The sequence below is a fragment of the Akanthomyces muscarius genome, chromosome 1, assembly GCF_028009165.1.
Source record: "Akanthomyces muscarius strain Ve6 chromosome 1, whole genome shotgun sequence".
Lineage (NCBI taxonomy): Eukaryota > Fungi > Ascomycota > Sordariomycetes > Hypocreales > Cordycipitaceae > Akanthomyces > Akanthomyces muscarius.
Window position 1 is genome coordinate 5,713,277 of NC_079241.1, and position 22,390 is coordinate 5,735,666.

The following is a 22,390-nucleotide window of genomic DNA, read 5'->3' on the forward strand; positions in this document are numbered from 1 at the left end:
TACACGGAATATTATGATTTTCTACAGCACAGGGCCTTGACCTTGAGAAAAGAACCTCTTTGACTCGCCACAACGCTCGCTCTTGCATCCAGGGCAGCGCAGTAGCATCTGCTTCGAGCAAGCATCGCCACTGTCGAGATGCTGTTTTGCGATATCGGCAAGAGCCTCGATGAAAGTGCGATTTCCATTCAGACTGTCTGCTCGTTTGATGGTATCCTTGTGGCCGCTCTCGCCGATAACCTCCTCGTCGAGCTCGTAAAGAGTCTCAATGTGGTCCGACGTGAAGGCAATCGGCACAAGGACCATGTCGGTTTGGCCGCGGGCAACGTAGCTCGTGACGGTATCAGAAGTCTGAGGGCCTAGCCAGGCACTGGGGCCGACCTGCGATTGCCAGGAGATTCGATAAGGGTTAGAGAATTTGAGCTCCTGCATCACGGCATAGACGGTGGCGGCAACTTCGCCGGGGTATGGGTCACCTATCAAAAGCATTAGAACGAACGAATTCGGTATACCTCCTTCTCCTAATGAGTACGAACCTCGATTGACAACAGACATGGGCAGACTGTGGGCAGAGAAAAGCAGAACCACGTCCTTTCTGCGTTCCTCGGGGTATTCAGCGAGCTTCGCCTGGATGTTTTGCGCGACAGCCTTGGCTAGACCTGGGTGTACCGGCCAGCGGTCAATCACGCTCCAATTGATCGCACCCTCAGTTTCTTCCGTCGTTTTGCCTTCTAGTCTGTGACGCCACTTCCATAGCTCGTTGATGCTGCTGCCGGTCGTCGAGCAAGAGTATTGGGGGTATTGGGTAAATGCGACAGCACGACCGCCATTTCCGCCGCCGAAGCCATCTTCAAGCAGTTGCTTATACATGTCTTCGGTGAGAGGGTTCGCGTAGCGGAAGGCGACATAGGGCTTGTGCGGGGCGGTCTCGGGGGACATCTTGTCGAGAATCTTGCACATCTCGGCGCACTGATGCTCGGACCACTTTCGGATAGGTGAGCCTCCGCCAATAGCATCGTATTGCTTCTCAATCTTGGGTGTACGGCGCGCCGAGATCAGGGGACCAAGGTAGTTTTGTAGTCGACCAAGTGGAATGAGATCACCGTCCGACTGCGGACAAGTCTGTCAGCTGCGGCACCGAGGTACAAAAGAAAAAGACTTACGAAGAGTCGGCTCAAGAAGTCGCCGACATCAGCAGTGGTAGATGGACCGCCCATGTTGAGGAATACCATCGCCGTTGGGCCCTTGGAGCCAGCCGCATTTTGTGTAGCTGGCGGCGTTGACGTAGTGGCCAGGTGCCGTCTCTGGATTGCGATCTGCTGCAAGCTTGCGCTGCTTCTGGGGAGCCTCTGGCATAGCTGCCTCGTGGTCATACGGAGCGCCATGGTTCTGCAGCTGCAATTGTTGAAGAAGATGAGCTGCAATTACAAATGTGAGCTGCGGAACAAGACATGTGTGGGCGTGCTTTCGATTCAGAGCTTGAGCTGGCGAGCCGGAGATCAAACAAGCCGATGGTTAGTGCCGAGCTGCGGTAGCTGTTACTGGGTACTTGGCTACAAACAGCTCTACGGCCATAAACCTAAGTAGCTGCTAACGCTATAGGTGGCCAATCGCTGTGTAGCTAATAATCAATGACGCACGTGATTTCGTGTGGAAACGCGAGGCTGCTTTGGCCGTGGCCTTCACCAGCGCGTTCGTGCCTGGAGCGACCTCTAGGCAGCATCCAGAGGACCCACTCGCTACCGTGCCAGCTGCTTCATGGTGAGCTTCGTATATAACCAATAGTTGGTCTGCTCCGTGCCCTGGTGGTATCCAAAGTCTCTATCTACTTCATCCAGCATATTCGCCAAAATGGCAGAGAGCAACGACTGGAGATGGGATGACGAAGACGAGGGTGATCAAGAAATCGACGAAACCGTGAGTGCCGTCCAGCACTGGTTCACTGCGTCAACTTCTCATCGTGCTAATGAACACAGTCATACAAAGCGCAAAAAGATGCCGTTTTGCTGGCGATTGAGGTCAGCGAGTCAATGCTCAAGGCACCCCCGCCTTCAGACTCCAAGAAAGCAGACCGCGATAGCCCCGTTCAGGCCGCTTTGAAGTGCGCATACCACTTTGTGGAGCAGCGCATCATATCCAATCCGAAGGACATGATTGGCATATTGCTCTTTGGCACCGAAAAGACCAGATTTCAACTCGATGAGAGCGGAAAGAGCGGATTGGGCTACCCCCACTGTTATCTCTTTACCGATCTGGATGTACCATCTGCAGACGACGTCAAAGCCCTGAAGTCGCTTGTCGAAGACGAAGAGACTGAAGACGATATTCTCAAACCGACCCCTGAGACTGTCTCCATGTCAAACGTATTATTCTGCGCCAACCAGATTTTCACAACGCGAGCTGCCAACTTTGGAAGTCGGCGCTTGTTTCTGGTCACCGACAACGACAACCCGCACTCAACAGACAAGGCCGCCAGATCAGCTGCTGCTGTGCGCGCAAAAGACTTGTATGATTTGGGCGTGTCAATAGACTTGTTCCCCATTTCGCATCAAGACTCCAAATTTGATCTGAGCAAGTTCTACGACGTATGTTTTTGTTTCTGCTTATGTACGGTCGCATTTTTCTGATACTTGCTCTAGGACATTCTATATCGTGACCCGTTGGCCGAAGCCAATCCCCAAGAAGTCGCTGTCTCCAAGTCTGGGGACGGGCTTAATCTGCTTACTTCCCTCATCTCAAACATCAACTTAAAACAAACTCCAAAGCGATCGCTGTTTTCAAATCTGCCATTGGAGATTGCGCCTGGTCTGCGAATTTCTGTCAAGGGATACAACATTATTCACAGACAAGCCCCGGCAAGAACCTGCTATATATGGCTGGATGGCGAAAAACCGCAGCTGGCAATGGGTGAAACAACACGAATCGCGGAAGACAGCACACGTACAGTCGAGAAGGGCGAAATAAAGAAGGCCTATAAGTTTGGCGGCGAATATGTGTACTTCTCCCCCGAGGAGCAGAAGAGCCTCAAGGACTTTGGTAGCCCCATCATCCGCATCATTGGCTTTAAATCTCGCCGCGCAATCCCGCTCTGGAGCAGTGTCAAGAAATCCACATTCATCTATCCGAGCGAAGAGGATTACGTCGGCTCTACGCGTGTTTTCACAGCGCTGTGGCAAAAGTTGCTAAAAGACGACAAGGTCGCTCTTGCGTGGTGTATCGTACGATCTAACGCGAATCCGATACTATCCGCTATCATTCCCTCAAAGTCACAATCAGACGAAGACTCCGGAACACCATTCCTGCCCGCTGGACTCTGGCTGTACCCCCTTCCTTTTGCGGATGATCTCAGAGACATCAAAGCTCCTGGCAAGCTGGCGCAGGCGTCGGATGATCTCAAGACTCAAATGCGCACAATCATTCAACAGCTACAGCTGCCCAAGGCAATGTACAACCCAACCAAGTACCCCAACCCATCGCTTCAATGGCACTACAAAATCCTGCAGGCACTTGCTCTCGAAGAGGAAGTGCCAGAAACAGCTGAAGACGCCACCCTGCCCAAGTTCAAGGCTATTAGCAAACGGGCTGGTGGCTATCTCGAAGAGTGGTCAGAGACTCTCTCCAGCGAGGCAAAATCAGCCACGGCAGAAAGAGCAGTCAAGAGAGAGATTGATGACGAGCTGCCAGAACGGCCAGCCAAGCGTGGAAGGACGGCCTCTGCCCAACCAAGCGGACCTGGTCTGACGCCTGCACAGCTGAAAGCTGCCGTAGACGACGGATCAATCTCGAAAATGACGGTTGTTCAACTGAAAGACATCGCCGGAGCAAAGGGCCTGAGTACCAGTGGCAGAAAAGCTGATATAATAGAGAGGATAGAGCAATGGATAGAAGAGAACTGATGGACAGATGCATGCCATGGTTGGCTTGCGTCGGTTCCACACTTGGTCTGTTAAACAATAAGTGCACTGTAAAAACTGTGGGAAAGATAAAACAAAATCAATGCTGCTCGGGAGTCAACGTGGTGATTGCTCACGGTATATTCAGTCATGTTAAATAAATCCACGTGTTCTGCCACGCGTATATTCGTTGCGGGCAACAAGACCAATGCTCCTTCTCGCGGGCGGAGATGATCGCGCTTTTGGCTCTGCAAAGCCACGCGCCCCACAAGTCTAGAAGCGCTCGCGCGCCAACGAGTTGTGGCCGTATCCTCGTCAGCATTATTGCGCCGGACGGCGGAGCTTGCCCACTCCATCTCGAAAGACTCCAATCTGACATTCGGCTATCGGCGGCGACTCAGACGCGGGTGAGCCGGCCCGAGATGGCGGACTTTCTGGCTTCATTCAACTTCGGCGCGGCGGAGGAGGAACCGACCCGCGAAGAAGCTTGCGCCAGCCTCGACGAAGTGCAGTCTCGCTTCCGCGATGTATTCGAGGGAAAAGTGACTGAAACGCGCGCGGAGCATATGAAAATTAGCATCGACATCGGCCCCTCGACACAGTTCACGATTTTCGGCGGCGATGGCGATAACGTCGACCCCAGCCTCAGCAGAATCACCGCCCGCGAGGCTCTCGTGTCGCAGCCACAGCAGAACCCCATCACGCAACGTGCCGTATCGCAAGAAATACTCAACGCCCTCGGTAATATCGACGGAAGCACATGGTCTGGTATAGATGAGTTGCGCAAAGCGCAGGGCTGGGTGCTCGCGTATGTCTGCAACCACTCATGGCAGCAGTGGACTCGGCACGGCAAGGCGGCGCAGACACATGCAATTCTTGATTACAGCCAAAAGGAGCTGGATTTCGTGTCTAGGGGTAAATCTCCATCGAAGATGAGCGATTGGCGACTGAGCGGTTGCTGACTTTATCAGCGCGGCCTGCATTCGATTGTCGAGGAACCGTAACGATTACCTTTTCCAAAACCAACAGTGCCATAACTGTCAATTATTCCCACACCCCATTCCACCGGACCGTTGGTGAAGTATACGACTTGTTCAAACCGCCACCTCCGCCGCCCAGAGCCGTTTCTAAGCAGAAGGCGCCCGGATCGGCAAGGAAGAGTGACACGCCACGCAGAAAACGGGCCGCGACTGGTGCAGATGGAGAACCAGTTCCTAAGAAGCCGAGGCCACGGCCTAAAAAGGGCGCGAAGAACCAACTATCACAGGCCGAATTGGTTCCGATGACAGAGGGCTTCGCGTCGGCCAACGGTATGACAACTGCAATTGACGCTGCGGATCATGTTGCTCTCGCAGCTCTTTCAGCAGCAACGACCGGAGACCTTGTGCCTAACAGCGGTGCGGCGCCACAGCCAAAAAACAATACAGCATCGTTGAATGTGTCGCCCGAAGAAGCAGCGCGACGGCGCGAAACGGCTACCAACAAACTAATCGAGGCTGGCATCGACCCCGCCACTCTCAATGCGGATCAATTCAGTATCTTCTCTAACCAGTCGCCTGAAGTGCAGACTGAGTCACTGAACATGCTCGCTAAGTACGGCGCAGAGAGACTGCACATTGTTCATCCAGCGAAGAAGGACAGCCCACGGCTACCCGCGGGCCAGCCTGATGCCGAATCAATAGCGTCTGGCTCCGTGAACCCTCATCGCCTTGCGAACGATTCTGCTAGCGATAATCTTGGAGCAGACAATTCTGCCGCTGAAACAAATGGGGCGCCAAAGACAAAGACACCACAGAAAGCCAAAGCCGGAGCGAAATCACGAGTTTTTTGCTTCAACTGCAAGCTTTCGAAATTCAAGGCAAGTCGTGAACACATGCAAATAAGGCAATCATCTATCTAACCTTGTCCAGTGCTCGAAAGAGAGGCCCACTTGTACTGTGTGCCAAGAGTCCGGGTTGACCTGCGAGTATCCAGCGGCCAAGCCTAGAAACAGGAAATCTGCTGCTTTTGTGACAGAGGATGAAGACACTGTAATGTCGGAGAATGTTGATGCCGAAGGCGAGGCAGAAGACGCTAGAGCAGATGCTGTCCACACACAAGCCGAAGATCAACGGCAACCATCAGCTTATGGCCAGGTTCCCATCGCCGATATGATGCAAATCACTCCAGATGAGGAAGGCAATGGCTCCCGCCCAATTGGAGAAGCGAGCCTCCAACCTACATACGAATATCGTGCCCCGACTAGCTCCCTTAATTGGAATTCAGGTGGCCTCGCACTACCCCAAGGGCGCGTCTACTATCCTCCGGCCCCTAGTGCAGCGACGAAAGAACCGCTGCCAAATAATGCCAGAACTGTTGTGGAAACTGCGGCGCCCAAACGATCGCAGCGAGTGTCGAAACCTACAGCAAAGGCTAAGAGCCGCATACCGACACCGGTTCAAGCTCTCATCGCTCCGCCCCCTCGCGAAAGGCACGAGAGTCCCCTCGAGCGCCATAACCCCAGGAGACATGAGGCACAACCACGCAATTCGCTTGCCTTTGATCGTTCTCCGCCTAATCCTTACGGCCAACCGGTCACTCAGCCGCAGTACGCAAGCGATCCGTATCGACAAAATCCCAGCTATGGCCAGAATCAGGGAGCATACCCACAACTCCAAGAAACTGCACCCGAGAGGATTGCGTATGATCCTAACGCATATCGCAGCGACGCACACCCTAAATCATTCAACCAGCAGAAGCCCCCGGACCCTACACATGCTAACGCTGCCACGGGTTCATGGCCAAGTCGCGGACAAGATGTTGCGGCGACGGATACTCTTCAGAGAATACACGGCTACGGAGGGAGCAGCAATACGGGCAATACGATGCTGTCGGTGCACCCACCTAATCAGCACCGCAGTACAGGTGGTGGCAGTGACAGAATGCAAGGCGTGATGGGGGCAGCTAAGCACGGCTCCTCACGCAAGTCGTATTCGTCGCAACCTGTACAGCAGCAAGTCTCAGCCGCACCGAATCAGCCACAGTCTTCTCAACAGTCCTGGTATGGATTTAATGGTCTCCATGGCGGCTCTGCGACCAACACACAGTCTAACCATAGCTGGGGAGGATCTGGTGGCGGTGGTGGCTGGAACTGACGCCAGTAGCTGATTCGAGTCTTTGGCGAGATCCGATCTCCGTTGGAAGATATGTACATAACAATACGGGAAACATATGGGAAACCCAGTGATTCTGGAGGATTGGCGTTTACGGTCTTGGCCTGGTCTTGGCCTGGTTTTTAGCTTCCGATGTGCTTCGGCACAAGAGATACCAAATGCTTCTTTTAAAAGCCAGGATGGCCTGAACACTTAACATTGTGTCTCGAATATGTTTGCTCGAGGAAATATGACTAGGGTTTAAAATGATCATGTGTGTATTAAGTTGAATGTAGCCCAAATGCAACGCTGTCTATGCTCTATGCTGGTATAACCGATTATCCAATAACCAAAGGCCCTTTCTATCAGGTACCGTCATTCCCAAGTATCATTGTCTAATCCGCAAGCGCAAACTTGCTCATAGCACGCAATCTAGCACCGTAGAAGTACAGAAGCCAGATGCCGACGATGCCAATGACACTCAGGCCGCCAAGAAGACTGGTGCCACGGGCAACACCCAAGTTTCCAAAGAGAGGGTGGGCAAACAGAACACTGCCGCAGGCCAGAGCGCTGCGGAAGAAGTCGTTGGCGGCAAACAGACTAGCCGCATACATGGGGTAGCTGAGGGGAATGTACACAAAGATACATTGCATGACCACGAAGACGGTGGCGCCATAGATGGTGATGCCGATGGTGGGCACGATCCAGTGGATCGACGCGCGAGCGGTCCAGGCGAAGAGGAAGAGACCGATCGTCGGGCCAAAGGCAGCGCCAAGGGCGGGAATCAGACGCTCCTCCTGGGCACCGAAGCCGTACTTGACGATGCGCGGGTTCATGTAGAAGTACAGGTAGCAGAAGTAGCCAACGACACCAATGAGGCACGAGATCAAGATGCACAGGAAAACGAGACCAATCTGGCCGAGGCTCATGTGGTAATCAACGGGGTAAACCAGAGGGAAGACCTCAAAGACTATTCCTCTCGTTAGTTTTAGATCAAGCAAGGGACGAGGCTCTCGACTTACAGGAGTAGTAGATGCCATAAATGATGGCGCTGTAGATCTGGACAAACAAGACAGCGGGATCCTTGATGGTGATTTCAAGAGGCTTGATGAGCGCGTCGATGAATACGGCAGTCATCTTCTGGCTGCGCTGGTCAATCTCGCTCTGGGACATGAAGCGGGCGTCGCCAGTGACCTTGCGAAGACGCTGGGCGCGCTGCAGCAGAATGGTCGCGCTGCTCGTCTCAGGGAGGAACACGAGCATGAGGATGAAGATGGGAGACGAGGCCCAGATGGACTCGTACAGGGACCAGCGCCAGCCCATGACGGGGACGGAGAAGCCGCTGAGAAGAGGGCCAAGGGCAGCTGTTGCCAAATTGTCAGTATCTCTGCCTGTAACCCGAAAGATGTGAACATCGTGTCGAAAACTTACGTCCGCAGTAAGCAGCAGAGACCCAGGCCATCATGGCGTAGGGAATCGCCATCAGGCTGTACATGTCGCCGAGCGACGCGCCGCCCGAGGCCAGGCACGGCGAGCCGAAGAAGCCCTGAAGGAAGCGCAGGACCATGAGGCCGGCAAAGTTGTGCACGAGCGCCGTGGGGATGGAGATGATGACGAAGAGGAACATGGTGACGACGTAGACGGGGTTGCGGCCGATGCGGGGGATCTCGCTGAGCGGCGAGAAGATGAGCGGGCCGACGCCGTAGCCGAGGACGTAGAGGGAGAGGCCGAGCGAGGCCTTGAGGGTGCTCACGCTGAACTCCTCCATGACGCCCTCGGTGGAGGCCGTGTAAATGGCCGAGGTCGTGTAGACGACAAAGGTGTACAGGCAGATGACGAGCGCAATGGCGTTGCGCTTGCTGTTGGACCAGTTGTGCGGGTCGGCCTGGTCGTCGGTAAAGTACCAGTCGACGAGGATGGCGCCGTCCTTGGTCTGCTGCGGCGCGATGGCGAGGGACTGCTTCTTCTCGAGATTGTGCAGCGTGTCGGCCTCGAGCGCCGACTCGGTGATGTTGTTGATGCCGGAGCGGTGCGACGGGACGTGCGCCAGAGGCGACGGGGCCGCGGCGGCTACCGTCGCGGCGTCGTCGCTATCTGTCGCGGCATCGTCGTCGAGGGTCGTCGAAGACTTGAATGTGGGCGGCCGGTTGCTGAGGTTGACGCCGTTGAGAATGTTGGCGTAGGCCTCGGGGAGCTGGAAGTCGGGCTTCTCCTCGGGGTACTGGAGGTAGCGGTTGCCGGTGACCCAGCGAATGAACTGGCCGACGGCGGCATCGCGAATGATGTCCGCCATTACTTGTGATTTAAACGGTGGACGGAAAGACTGCTACTGGAGAGAGACTGTAGTCTTGGTATAAGTAGACGCAGTATTTCAAGATGGTCGAAGCCGAGTGGTCAAGGGAGACTGTTGTATGCGTAGGCAGATGCAATGATATCTGATGATGTCTATACAAATCTATTTACTTGAAGGGGAAGACCTGCATACTTATACAAGTAGGCGTCCACATCTTGCTTCGGCTGTCGGAAGGAGGCTCAACTATGGAACCTGCAGGAAGGGAACAATTAAAAATGAATGCCCTGATGTGTCACTCCAACCTGATTAATCAAGAGAAGACAAGGCTGCTCAAAAGGGAAAAGTGCATGGGGATTACAGGTAAGACCCGAGCTGCGGCGGAGTTAGTTTGGCTGGCGGCTTTACTATGCGAGGCCCCATTCACTCTTATAAATCCGAAGAAGAATAACGGACAAGTGAAAATAAATGAAGGCTTGGCTGCACTAGCGTAGGGAAACGGTGGCCGGGCTACTGCTCGATAGAGCTGACTGGAGTAGGAACCGTGGTAGAATCTGGCGCGAGGACGAATCAAAGCACGACTCTACCGGCAGGAGGTAAATTGTGGGCTTGTGACGGAGTACTGGTAATAAGGCTGTAAGTTACTAGTTAGTTTGACAAGTGTCGCGGCACATCGGTGCTAGGAAAAGCTTGTGGCTGTTCGGATTTTGGATTACCAACCAACCATCGGTGGGGAGAAGGCTTTGAGTCAAACTGCAAGTTAGATGTGGGACTCTTGCCCTGCAGAGTTGTGCTGAGGATCATTGCCGTGAATTTCGTTTTTAGTGCTGATATGAATGGAATCACTGAGTTTACCATTTTATTGTACTTTTTATTGATACTCGTGCAATCCGAGTGTTTTGCTCTGCTGGCTCAACCGCAACAGGGTCGGCCACTGGTGCTGCGACCAAGGACAAAATCGGCAGCACACATGGCAGCCTCACCGCATTTGACCAGCATAAAACCAATAGTCTTGAAAACAACAGCTGCTAATATCGGCGTAAACCCAGACGAAAAAAAATATCTGCTGATTCATGGACAATAAACGGCCAAAAAATGAACAGTGTTGCTGCTGCGGCAAGCGGGCTGACGCCATAACTTACCCACCAGTTCGGCCTAGCTCAACAATGTGACAGCTAGGGCAAGCCACCAAGAGCATGGATTACAAACCTGGATTGCTTTTGAATTAGCAATGAACCCGGGCTAACTAATTGCAAACACGTTTTGGTTTCTCACGGTCTGCCACTGATGGCGTGCGAGTGCCTGCTCGGTCAGTCCAAGAAAAGCCCTGCGCTGATCGCGATAAACAGCTCTGCGCACGCAATCTCCCACGACAAACCTAAACTGTCCAGATACGGCGGGGTTCTGCTGTAATTTAAGCTTAGAAATCTAGCAGTACTTGCATCGTACAGACCGCCGTAGCGGTATAAATGAATCCGCAGAAAGGCTTGCGGAGTTTTGGCGGGATTATTAGGTAGACTGAGCATTCTAAGAAGAAGAAAAAGAAAAAAAAAAGAAGAAAAAAACCGAATAAAATAAAAACCCCCATAATAGAAGCAGAAGCCTAAATGTATTCACTGCTTCACCGTTGGACTGTGTCAAAGTCGCATTTCGCGGGGCGCGATTACACTGAGCGAGATACTGGACCACATCGGTAGCTCGTCAACGCTGGGCTCGTCAACGCTGGGCTCGTCAACGCTGGGCTCGTCAACGCTGGGCTCGTCAACGCTGGGCTCGCTTTTGATCTTTTCCCCCCTGCCTTCAGCCTTGGGCAAGCAGGATGAAAAAAAAAAAAAAAAAAAAAAAGTAACAGAGTAATACCATGTGACAACCAAACCTAGCTCATCATGGTTTGGTATAGACTTTGCGTCTCGCCAACCAAGTTTGGAAGCGCGGACATAGTCGGACGAGACGGTACCCTTAAACGCCGATGCTTTGCCCGATCGGAGACAATGGCGTTTGATTCGCAAACAGCAACCGAGCAGTGCCGGATATAAGACTAGCGAATTAGAGAAATTGATATACATGGAATAGTTTTTGAATGTAGCAAGATAAAAATACAGAAGTAATTACAGGGGAGACAAGTCGCTCTCTTCTACTTTCGGTCACTTTGCGAAGCAGGCCATCTCCATCCTTGTAATTCTGTCGTCCCTGGCTTCCGATATTCCGTGCACCGACGTCCCTCGGCTGGCTTATTATTTCGAATTTGATGAATGCAAGTCGAGTAGATAGCAACAGCAAACGACTAGGGGCCCTCTTCAAGTTGGGGCCGCTGCAGCATCGCGCCGAGCTTCTCCTCGAAGCGACGGCCCTCCTCCGCCGTCCTGCCATCCAGCATCAGACGCTCAATCGCCACCTGGAGCTTCTGCGCGACCATCTGCCGCGACTCCTCACGCTCCTGCGCCGCCAGCTCCTCGAGCAGGCGGTCGCTCATCTCGGCCACCGTGCTGCTCTCGCCGTCGCAGTGCGGAAGCAGCTGCAGCAGCACCTCGAGCGGCGGCCACTTCTCGCCGCACAGCTGCTCATATCGGGCGTAGAGCTCCATGGCGAGGTCCGCGTCGGCCTCGAGCACGTGCCTGTTGATGGCGGCGTTGACGAGGCGCGGCGGCGCGAGCAGGCTCTCCTCGTCGGACGCGCTGCGCAGCCACGCGTTGAGCTCGCGGCCGCGGTGCGCGGCCGCGGCAACGAGGCGCTTCGCTGCGGCCTTGGTGACGGGGATGCCGCTGGTGTGCATGATGCAGTGCAGGCGCGTGGCCGAGGCCAGGTCGTCGCCCAGGATGAAGGCGTCGATGACGCTGTCGTAGTGGTAGTCCTGCACACGGGTCCGCTGCGCCAGCATGTCGAGCGCCTCGCTGGCGAGTGCCGTGTCGGCTTGTCGCGCGGCCGTGTTAATCACGTTTTCCAAGATGCCGTCCGAGGGATTCACCTTGCCGTTGCGAACCAGCGTGTTCCATCCGGCGACTGTGCCGGGGTAGTGGAACGCAGCGCTGCAGACGTCCAGGGCAAAGAATTGCAGCGCGCCCAGGCCCTGCGTAGAGGCTAGGGACAGCCGTGCCGCCAAGATTTCCGTCATTTCATCCACGAAGCCCATCCTGCCAAGCGCAAACACAAAGATGTCGTAGATCCACGGGTCGACCCGGGTATTGCTGGTGTGCAGCTCCATGAGCGTGTCGTAGGCCAGCTCGTACTGCTCGTCACGGAGTAAGGCAACCGCGATGGTCTGCCTGCTCTCGGGCCAGTCGCGCGCGCGCGTGTGCTCTAGAATCTCGAGCAGGGCCACGTAGTTGGGGTGCACCATGAGGGACTCGAGCGCTCCGCTGTAGAATGCCTGCGTCGGCTCGATGCCCTGCTGCGCCATGTCTTTCATGAGGTGGACGAGCGATAGGCCGCTGCTGTCCGGATCGCCCATGGTGTCCACCACGCATTCGTAGAGAAAGGCCGTCAGGCGCTGCCGGCGCTGCACAACCAGGTGCCTGACAATGTGCACAATGCGCTTGTGACGCTCCACAGGTGATGTCGTGTATTTCCATGGCTTTTCCCGGCCGCGCAGCGTATGTAGGTGGTCAATTAGCTCGTCGATGGACGCCGCGAAGAGCGTTGCGTCGCTTGGCGGCGCCTTGCCCGTCACTATACTGATCTGCTTCGGCGCCGGCTTCGTAGCTCCTCCTGGCCCCGGCCTGAGCATGTCGCGAATGTATGCGTCGATTGATGGCGACGATTCTGCGCTGTACATTCGGCGTTGCGTCATCGGTATCGCAGGTCCTCGCGCAAGCTCACAGCGCAGCTGGCGTGAGCGCACAGCGATTGGGAGCCGCGCCGCGTGCGGCACCATTGTCCTGTCAAAAGAAGGGCAAAGGCAGCGCCACAGCCCGTCGTATATTATCCCGCTGCGCTGCATCATTGCAAACTTTTCTACCCCTCGACTGTTTCCATCTCCCCTAAGCGCTGTCGGGGATTTCGATGATGGTCCAAAGGGGAGATGAGGTGCACGCCCAGCGTTTTCTGGGTGGCGCTACGCGGAAGCTTTTCCGCAATCAGCAACCGGGGCAATGCAACTGGCGAGGTCTGTCTTGCAGCGGACCAGCACCACCACCATCTTGCTCCTCCCTCCAAGTGACCTCATCCGCAGAAGCTCCCCATCGACACCCAGGCAAGCCATTGAGCTTACTTTTCGCCTCGCTATTCTTGTCGCGACCATATACAGATCAAAGACAACATGGTACGGACCTGCCAGGGTCGCAGGGCCCCGCGCACGCGATCCCCGCGCGCATCCCATTGCGGCCTCTTGCTCTCGCCCCATCAAGCATCTAGAAATCTGCTAACCTGCTTGTTCCAATGCAGCTGCCCCTCGGCCTGCTCAATGCCGCCCAGGGCCACCCCATGCTGGTCGAGCTCAAGAACGGAGAGACCCTCAACGGCCACCTTGTCAACTGCGATACGTGGATGAACCTGACGCTGAAAGAGGTTGTCCAAACAAGTCCTGTACGAATCCCGCTCCTCCATAGCCCGGCGCGCGCCAACGATGCACATAACTTCAGCTTCCTCGCGAGGAAATATCCGTGCTATTTCGAGGGAGGCAGGTTGCTGACAACAGTTGCAGGAAGGAGACAAGTTTATGCGCTTACCAGAGGTCTACGTCAAGGGTAACAATGTACGTGACATCCTCACCCCCTCCCTCCTACCAAAGCCTGTGTTGCACGCTGCGGAACAAGAAAAGCTGACTCTATCCGCTTCGCTCTCTTTTCTCCACAGATTAAATACCTACGAGTTCCCGAAGAAATCATCGAGCACGCGGCCGAGGCGCAAAAGAACCAGCAGGGCAACTTCCGCGGCGGCCGCGGCGGCCATTCGAGAGGCGACCATGGCGGTCGCGGTGGCGGCGACAGAGGCCGTGGAGGTCGTGGCGGTGGCCGTGGTGGGCGAGGTCGTGGCCGGGGACAGTGAAACGATGACGAGAATGGGATTTCGACCAGGCGGCGAACAGAGGCCGCACTGTTAATTCGCTATCAACAAGCCAAAGCCTCTGCGGCTTCTTTCTGGGATATTCAACGGATAGACTTTTTCGCCTTGCTTTTATTCTATGGACACGCCGCCCTCTCTGACACCCTTTCATTGTTGATGGGCAAAGACCAAAGAAGGATTCTTTTCGGCGACGCGGCCTCTAGAGTCACGACACAGTGCATATCAACTGCACCGTGATGCTGACTAGACCCGAGCGATGAGTCAAATATAGGAAAACTGAGTAATAGAAAAAAAAAATCGAAAAAGAAACCGCGCCCTTCTCATTAGTAGCGTGTCACAATGTGTTGCCTTGCATTCTCATGCGCGATTTGAAATGGCATGCACAGGCGTGACGCGAGATTAACATTTGAAAGTATATATATTAACAAGTTCTATTATAATCAATTTGCTCATAGGATCTTAGCGACTCTTAAGACTTCTAACCGCGAGACATTCATTGTAACCGCTCTCTTCATCATGCAAAATAACATTCCTCAAACATCAATTATAAGACACCCCTTAGAAGCTCGCAACGGCAACGGCAATAGCCTGGTTGTCCGAATGAGAGATAGACAGGGAGATGTCCTTGACGCCAGCTTGCTTGGCAGCGGAAGCGGCATCGCCGTGGAGCTGTAATGGCCTTGTTAGCTGGCTGTTTTTGACAAAAAATGTAAAGGGTCAAATAAGCTTACCGAGACCTTGGGTGCGCCAGTGTCATCGCGAGAGATTTCAATCTCCTTCATCGCGGCACCGGCACCCTTGCTAGTGACACCAAGCGACTTGAATACAGCCTCCTTGGCGCTCCAGCGACCAGCGAAAGAGCTCTGGGGACTGGGAGCCTCCTTGCAGTACGCAATTTCACTAGCAGTGAAGTTGCGCTGGATAAAAGTATCGTTCTCGATGTTGATGGCAGAAATGTCTTCAACATCGACACCAACCTTGCTATTCTGGCTAGCGACCTTGCGAGCAAGTGTCTCCATCACCTGCTGGGTCTCCTTAGCCTGCGTGGAAGAGACAACCTTCTCTGATTGTTTCATAAAGTTGGCGGCATAAGTGAGATCAGATGTCTTCTTCTCAGTTGAGACACGAGCGTCAGGGTTGAGGAGAACAGAGCTGAGCTGCTCATCGGTGTAAGGAGCCTTAGACTTGGCAACGAACAGGCTGTTGTTGATGAGGCCGTTGTGGAAGAAGCGATAGGCTTTCTTCTGGCGAGCCTCAACCTTGGTGCAGTAATCGGCATATGTGCGCTCATCAAGAGTAGCAAAGAGGTACTTGGGGTGGACACCAATAGCCTGAGCACCCTTTTGACCGAAACCAAACGAGGTAACAGAGAAGGCCTTGATGCCATCGGTTTGGATGCTACGGCTAGGGTAGAGAATCATGTCGAAGTCCTCCATGATGGGGTCGACATTGTCGGCGTTGCGGTTGCCAGGAACCAGGCCAGTGTTGAGGACTTGCAGACAGCCGTTCATCATCCATGCACCAGCAGCACCCTTGGGGTGACCAGTGAGGTACTTCTGGAAGATACCCAGGACGGCGTTGCCCTCGGAACGGCCGAGGTGACGTAGCTGCTGGCAAATGACAGAAGATTCATTCTTATCGTTGGCCTTTGTGGAAGTACCGTGGAAAGAGGCGACACCGAGGTCGTCAATAGTGAGACCCCAGGTAGCGAGGGCACCACGGAGAGGAGCGATGCTGGGATCGCTCTTCCAGAAGTTGTTGCCCATGCTGCGAAGAAGCTCCTTCTCCTGACGAGCAGCTTCCTTCTCGATGTGCTGGACGCGCTCATGTGCGTATTCGTTCTCATCGAACTCGCCCTGCTGAGACTTCATGGCGCTAATCTCGTCGTGAACAAATTCAAGCTCCGACTCCTGCCACTGCTTGATCTGCTTCTTGCGGCGCTCAATCTGGCGACGGCGGTAGTCAATGTCCAGAAGAGGCGAGGGGAACTTGCCCGCGTTCTCACGAGCAGTCGTGAGAACACCCTGACCGGGAGCGGGAACAGAGCGTCCAATCTTGTCAGAGGCAGTGGTAGTGAGAGCAAGAATACCGTGGATGGGAACACCCATGTCCAGGGCAAGCTTGGCAGTCATGATAACCTGGACACCACAGCCCTGGGACTCCATGAAACCGTTTCTGGTGGTGGTTGTGGGACGGGACATCTCCTTGGGTGTGCGGCCGTGGGCCATCTCATCAACAGTATTGCTGGTGGCTTTCATGTTGGCAAACTCGTAGGAACCTTCCTCGCCAAAGTCGTCAAAACCACCGACGAAGCAGACACGAGCCTTGCCTTCCATAATGGTTTCGTAACCAATGTCGACGGACTCGACAGAGGTAGCGCAAGCACCGACGGGAGTCTTGATGGGGCCAGATGAAGAGATGAGCAACATGTTGACCCAGGCAGCCATGGTGTTGATGAACGACTCCTGGAGGATATCGTTCTGGAGGGGCTGGTCAAGGTAACGATCCTTGTGCATGCCGCGTAGAGCAGTAGCACCGCCCATACCAGAACCGACGCAGTTACCGACCTCGGAAACGTGGACATATTTGTAGAACTCGTATGGATCAGTGATACCACTAGATAGCAGAGCCTCGGCAGTGGATACAAGCAGGAACAGAGTGACAGGGTCAACCTGATCGATAATGTCCTCAGGAATGCCGTAACGCTTGGCGTCCCAGCCAGTGGGGATCTGTCCAGCAACAAGGCGGTCGAAGCGCAGAGCCTTGGGGATCCAGAGAGAAGCTCCCTTCTTCAGACGGATGATATACTCACCGCTCTCAGGAATCTCAAACACCTCAACTTTGTCGCCGTGCTCACGCTTGAACTCCTCAGCAGTCTCCTTTGAGGACTCGAAGGGTTCAAGATCCTCCTCAATAACAACCTCGTGGAGAAGCTGCTTTCTGTTGGGATCGTAGCCGGCGAAAAGTTCAGGCTCAATCAGACGAATACCAGAGTGGTCCAGGATGTATTTCTCATACTTGGCCTTGATATCCTTGTCGTCGACGGGGTCGCCAGTCTTGGCGTCGACCCAGCCGGCGTAGGGCTTGCCCTTAATAGGGCCATTGTGGTTCTTGATGAGACCCATGATCCAGGCCATTTCAACGCAGCCCTCGAGAGAGAATTCGCCAGAGGCCTCCATTTCCCATCGGGTGCGGGAGTTGCCCCAGGGACCAACTTCAGCAAAACCAGTAACGACGACCACCTTCTCAAGGTCAACCATGCCCTTGAGCTTCTCGTTCAGGGGAGCAACCTCCTTCTTCCAATCAGGCAGGGTAGGGAAGTCGAACTTGATGTTGGCGCGGGGATCAATCGTCTTCTTCTTGTACAGAACCTCGGACTCAGCACCGTTGACAATTGTGTTTTCAATAGCGCTCTCCTTAGTGACAGCCCTGCGAATCTCGCTGGTCTCCATGATATCCTTGCGAAGCTTGGTCATCGCCTCGTTCAGGTTGGGAATGAACTGCAGACCACCATTGAGATCAGCAAAGACAGGCTCGGACTGGCAAAGATCAACAATGGTAGGAGACATCAGTCCAAGCAGGTTGAAAGCCATCTCCTGCTGAGAAAAGGTGCGCACGCCAAAAGCCTCAACGCCTTCGGCAACAATGTTGTTGCCGGACATGAGGCCAGTGCCACGAGTCCAACCAATGACAGCACCGCAGATGGTGAGGTAGTTGGCCCAACTCTCAGAGTACCATCGGTTGAATAGAGTCTCGAGGGCAAGCTTGGACTCGGAGTAGAGACCATCGTTGCCAAAGGTACCGTGGTTGGGCGACAGGGGAAGAACAACTTGGGCCGGGCGGGTCTCAAAGCCTCGCTCAGCTTTCTGAGCTTTGACACATCCAAGAAGACGGACGAGGTTAGTAAGCATGATGCGGTGGGCGAGCTCAGAGCGCGAGTCAATGCTGTCAATCTGGCGGCCATTCTCAGATATGGCAGCAAAAGGCACAATGTAGTCGAGATCCCAGCCGAGACCGTTCTTGGGGTCATAAATGTAGTCAATGAGAGCTTCGACATCTTGCTTGCTACCCTGGTTGAAGGGAACAACGACAACCTGAGATCCGCGGGAGCCATATCGAGTATACATGGACTGGTAGTACTCGGTGACTTCCTTGGAGAAGCGACTAGTGGTAACAACAACGCGAGCACCGCCACTAATCAGGCCCTGGAGGACCTCAGCACCAATGGAGCCAGCGCCAGCGCCAGTCATGAGGACATGTTTGCCAGTGTAAGTGACACCAGAGCGGGCAGCCTCTTCAAGGCAGTCGAGGTAGACAGAAGTGAGCTTTTTGCTGTAGTCCCAGCCGTGGAGAGATTTCTTCTTGAGATGAAGGAACGGAATTGTCTCAACGCGGCCCTTGTTGTTGCTGCTGCCCTTGAGAGTGGTAGCCCTGCGACTCTTGCCGTTTTCCTTGGGAATGATTTGGTTTTCGTTCATGCCGAGAGAGCGCAGTACATCACCATAGAGGCTCTTGATTTCAAGTTGAGACGTCTTGGACATTTTGTGCTGCTGCTTGATGAGCTTGTAGATGCGCTGGAGATCGCTCTGGACCTTGGTACGATTGCCGTACTCGGAGATCTTGCCACCCTCAACCATCTGCTGGACGTAGTGCTCCAGCTTTCTGCAGCTGGCGCGGGGGACTTCCTCGTAGTTGAGGTTGCCGCGAGCGTCAACGGTAGTGCGAGGGCCAGTAGGCACAGCGACATCCTTGTAATGAGGCGCGACATTCAAGACGTCCTTGCAGTTTTCGATGAGCTGGTATCCAAGCTCTTGGGCAAGCTTGTACGTTTCGCCGCGTTCGGTCGGGCAGTTGTCGATGTGGTACTGCATAAAGTCGAGCAGCTTCGGGTTAGACTTGTTCATGATGCGAATACACTGGCTGACAATTTCGCGGTCAACAGTCTGGAGTCTTCCGAAAATGATCTCAAAGTACATGCTGAGACCATCTTGGCGGGCCCAATTCCACGAGGAGTCGTATGTGCGGGCCTTGAGGGGGCTAAAGACAGGCTCAATGCCCGAGGCATAAAAGTCACCATGTTCGGCAGTCCAGAGGTCTAGCTGAGCCTGTAGGACCTTTTCGGATTTTTGAGAGTTGATGAAGGCCTTGTCGCCAGAGCGAAGGTCCATCTTGAGGTAACGAGCGAAGAGCTCGAGCTGCTGCTTGAACAGAGCGCGCTGGTCCTTGGTCAGGGCATCGATGGCGGCAGGATCCATCATCATACCGCCGCCACCGCCGCCGCCCGCATCGGCAGCAGCAGTGGTAGTAAGGCTGACGCCAGCATTAGCAGCGTATTTCTGGGTGACATCGTCGAGGAAAGCTTTGGCGTCGCCTTCGGCACCGAGACGGGCCGCAGGCTCCATGGTTAGAGCCAGCAGCAGAGCACCGTCCTGGCGACCAGAACCAAGACCCCATCTTGTCTCGAGATACTTGCGCGCAGCTGTGATGTTGAAGCCACCAGGCATCTTTGACGAAATGAGACGCGCGATGAGTGACTGTGAGACCTTGCCTAGGTTGCCGTCAAAAGTGGGCTGAATGGATGCACCGAGCTCGTCTAGAGGGGTATCTTCGGGCTTCTCGGGAGTAGAGCCAAATTCTTTTCCGAGATCACCAAGAATCTCATTTTGTAGTGTCGACTTGCCTGGATAAAGCTGTCAGTGGGCGAAATGCGCTATCGTGTAGATGGGAAGACTTACCGCCAACCAAGTCTTTGATTGCTTTGCTCAGAGGAACATCAAGCAGAGGCTTCTTGAGTTTTTGTGCAATGAGAGCGCGGACAATATCCACGGCCTGGACAGGCTGATCGGGAACCTGGGCTGCTGGGCCGGCACTGGGGGGAGGCGGCGCGGCGGCGGCGGCGGGAGCGGCGGCAGCCGGCGCAGCACCTCCAGAAGCTGCGGCAGCAGGGGCAGCGGGCTCTGGCTCGTCCTCTACCGGATCAACATCGTAATAGATCTCCTTTGCGTCTTTGTTGTAGCAAAGAATCTGTCTCTGTACAGATTTGGCGGCATCATAGGCTTCGTACTTGGAGGCGAGGGTACGCTTAGCCATGACACCCAGAGTGTCGGCAGGGCCGACCTCGACCACGCGCTCAGCCGTCCTCTCGGCGAGGAAGACATCCTGTGTTTCAATCCATCTGACAGGCGATGCAAACTGGTAGGCGAGAAGCTCGATGAGCAGGGTGTGGGAGAGTTCTTGTTCGACTTCGGGACGCATTTTGAGAGGCAGGTCGAAAATAGGAGGTCGAATGCGGAATCAGAGATGTGTTGAGAATTGTATCGCAAAGGCAGCTGGAGATTGCTACCGGTTGCAAAGAGCCGCACGCGCCAATGCTGTGATGATGGATAGAGGCTGTTCGGGGGGTAGAAATTAAGGGTCCCGCGCAACCCAGCTTCGAGCGGCAGCTTTGGAGAGGCGATTCCAAGGCTGGTGGTAGAGTGGTATGGATAAGGGACAAGTAGAACGAAGACGAAAGATGCAAGTATTAGGATGCAGGAGGAGAGAATTACAAAAGTGTAAATCGTTGTCCAAGGGTGCCTGGCAGGCTACGACAAGGTGGGCAGAGTTTTGGGGGGGACGAGACGGGACCAAACGGAGTTTGGAGCTCAGCAGAGGCAGGCCTGGTCGTCTCTAGCCTCTAGCCTCCGGGCCTTGTGGCGGCGCGGATGGCAGCGGCTCGGATTGTTGAACTGAAGGACCCACAGCAGAGTCCCCAAGGAGAGCTGCGCAAGCTGCGCTGAAGCGACTGCGAAGAAAAAATTGGGGGATGTTGCAGCACCAGTGCAGCACACCTGCAGCGAGGCGCCTCAACCAGATTGCGGTTCTAAGCCCAACAGGGAAAGGTCTGCTTTTCCGGGAGCAGGCAGAATATTCCCCAGAGGAGACACTAATGTCAAAAGCCGGGCCACTTGTGGGAAAGGGGAGTTTTGCGCGGCTGTACGGAGTACTGTAGTAAACAAGGCAATCAGCCAGTAGCGATATCATTCAACACTTTATTCCACGGCAATGCATCGGCGCAGTCACAGAGTTTTCAGCAGCCTCGAGCACTTGCGGTTGCATTTAAGAGCACTTAGGTACGCCATGTTGCCCTGGCCTGTGGCGCAGAGCCGTCGCCAGCGAGACTTTTTTGTTTGATTTTTTTTTCTGCCCGGCACAACGGAGCAGCGCCCCACCCAAGCACCCTGTAGGCCCTGCAAGCACTGAAAAGCGGTCGATGGGTTGGAGCACTACGTAATTTCGCTGAGATGTACCGGTACAAAGCTGCGCTAAAGGGGTGGCTGCCGCATCTACATGAATCTGGAAGCCCGTCATTACCCGTCTAAAAGTTCTACTTGACAGGCGGCAGAGGTTGGCCGCTCTATTGCAGCACGCAATCTTCTAGATGCAGAACATGGTTGGAATCAATCGTAAGTGGCTGAAGCGACATATTCGGGACTGTACTGATACCGGGCTATACCGTTGCGATGCCGGGCAGCTTACAAGCAGTCGTTCTTGTCAACGTTGTTCTTGAGTCTTTGGACCAGAATAGTTTTTTCAAGTAAATAAATTTGCTGGCTGCGACGTATTAATGCTTCCACTACCACCGAGAGATTCTGTAGAAGATTGTGATTATGTATGACCAAAATCGCGAGCTGTCCTCACCAACGCCTTCGATTCCAACTCGTACCCTACATACAACATATCTCAGGTAGCTTCACCCCGTGTTACCAGTACAATCCGCCCCCAGATTCAGCACAATACGACCGGGTTGATAACACGTCAATGGCAACCCAGAAATAACTCACTCTTCCATTTGTCCGTATTATCCCGCCCCTCCCCATCACAATCAGGCCACAACGAACCACGATACTGACGGAGCTTCTTCTAGACGCCTCACCGCCTGCCGTCTTGGGCATCGACAGGCTGTAGCCAACAATCGCAAGCCTGCAAGCCACTGATAACCGCTGCGTGCCTGGCTATCAGTACCATTGGGGCGGCTTTCATCTGCATGCTGCACCCCTCGTCAACAATCTCTGACCACTGATGTTGCAGCCTGG

General features: G+C 54.3%; 7 protein-coding genes across 8 annotated transcripts; 3 read left to right on the forward strand and 4 right to left on the reverse strand.

Moving 5' to 3' along the window:
* Window positions 1-21: 21 nt before the first annotated feature.
* Window positions 22-1,385, reverse strand: LMH87_006930 (uncharacterized protein; the record flags this gene model as incomplete). Its single annotated transcript, XM_056191938.1, has 3 exons — window positions 22-476; window positions 537-1,110; window positions 1,164-1,385. The coding sequence occupies 3 exons, from the start codon at window positions 1,383-1,385 to the stop codon at window positions 22-24; spliced, it is 1,251 nt and encodes a 416-aa protein (XP_056060207.1).
* A 466-nt stretch (window positions 1,386-1,851) lies between these two features.
* On the forward strand, window positions 1,852-3,896 carry LMH87_006931 (uncharacterized protein; the record flags this gene model as incomplete). The annotated part of the gene is made up of 3 exons (XM_056191940.1): window positions 1,852-1,917; window positions 1,977-2,585; window positions 2,640-3,896. The coding sequence occupies 3 exons, from the start codon at window positions 1,852-1,854 to the stop codon at window positions 3,894-3,896; spliced, it is 1,932 nt and encodes a 643-aa protein (XP_056060208.1).
* A 419-nt stretch (window positions 3,897-4,315) lies between these two features.
* On the forward strand, window positions 4,316-7,027 carry LMH87_006932 (uncharacterized protein; the record flags this gene model as incomplete). Its single annotated transcript, XM_056191941.1, has 3 exons — window positions 4,316-4,808; window positions 4,865-5,751; window positions 5,804-7,027. The coding sequence occupies 3 exons, from the start codon at window positions 4,316-4,318 to the stop codon at window positions 7,025-7,027; spliced, it is 2,604 nt and encodes an 867-aa protein (XP_056060209.1).
* A 392-nt stretch (window positions 7,028-7,419) lies between these two features.
* On the reverse strand, window positions 7,420-9,317 carry LMH87_006933 (uncharacterized protein; the record flags this gene model as incomplete). Its single annotated transcript, XM_056191942.1, has 3 exons — window positions 7,420-7,994; window positions 8,047-8,388; window positions 8,456-9,317. 3 exons carry the CDS (start codon window positions 9,315-9,317, stop codon window positions 7,420-7,422), a joined length of 1,779 nt encoding a protein of 592 aa, XP_056060210.1.
* Window positions 9,318-11,598: 2,281 nt separating this feature from the next.
* Window positions 11,599-13,101, reverse strand: LMH87_006934 (uncharacterized protein; the record flags this gene model as incomplete). Of its 2 annotated transcripts, none has more annotated exons than XM_056191944.1 (1): window positions 11,599-13,101. In XM_056191944.1, one exon carries the CDS (start codon window positions 13,099-13,101, stop codon window positions 11,599-11,601), a length of 1,503 nt encoding a protein of 500 aa, XP_056060212.1. The 2 variants fall into 2 exon arrangements, with proteins under 2 accessions (XP_056060212.1, XP_056060211.1); XM_056191943.1 differs by having other exon boundaries at window positions 11,599-12,762.
* A 468-nt stretch (window positions 13,102-13,569) lies between these two features.
* Window positions 13,570-14,297, forward strand: LMH87_006935 (uncharacterized protein; the record flags this gene model as incomplete). The annotated part of the gene is made up of 4 exons (XM_056191945.1): window positions 13,570-13,572; window positions 13,695-13,835; window positions 13,954-14,004; window positions 14,106-14,297. The coding sequence occupies 4 exons, from the start codon at window positions 13,570-13,572 to the stop codon at window positions 14,295-14,297; spliced, it is 387 nt and encodes a 128-aa protein (XP_056060213.1).
* A 576-nt stretch (window positions 14,298-14,873) lies between these two features.
* Window positions 14,874-20,570, reverse strand: LMH87_006936 (uncharacterized protein; the record flags this gene model as incomplete). Its single annotated transcript, XM_056191946.1, has 3 exons — window positions 14,874-14,984; window positions 15,047-19,995; window positions 20,051-20,570. The coding sequence occupies 3 exons, from the start codon at window positions 20,568-20,570 to the stop codon at window positions 14,874-14,876; spliced, it is 5,580 nt and encodes a 1,859-aa protein (XP_056060214.1).
* Window positions 20,571-22,390: the final 1,820 nt, after the last annotated feature.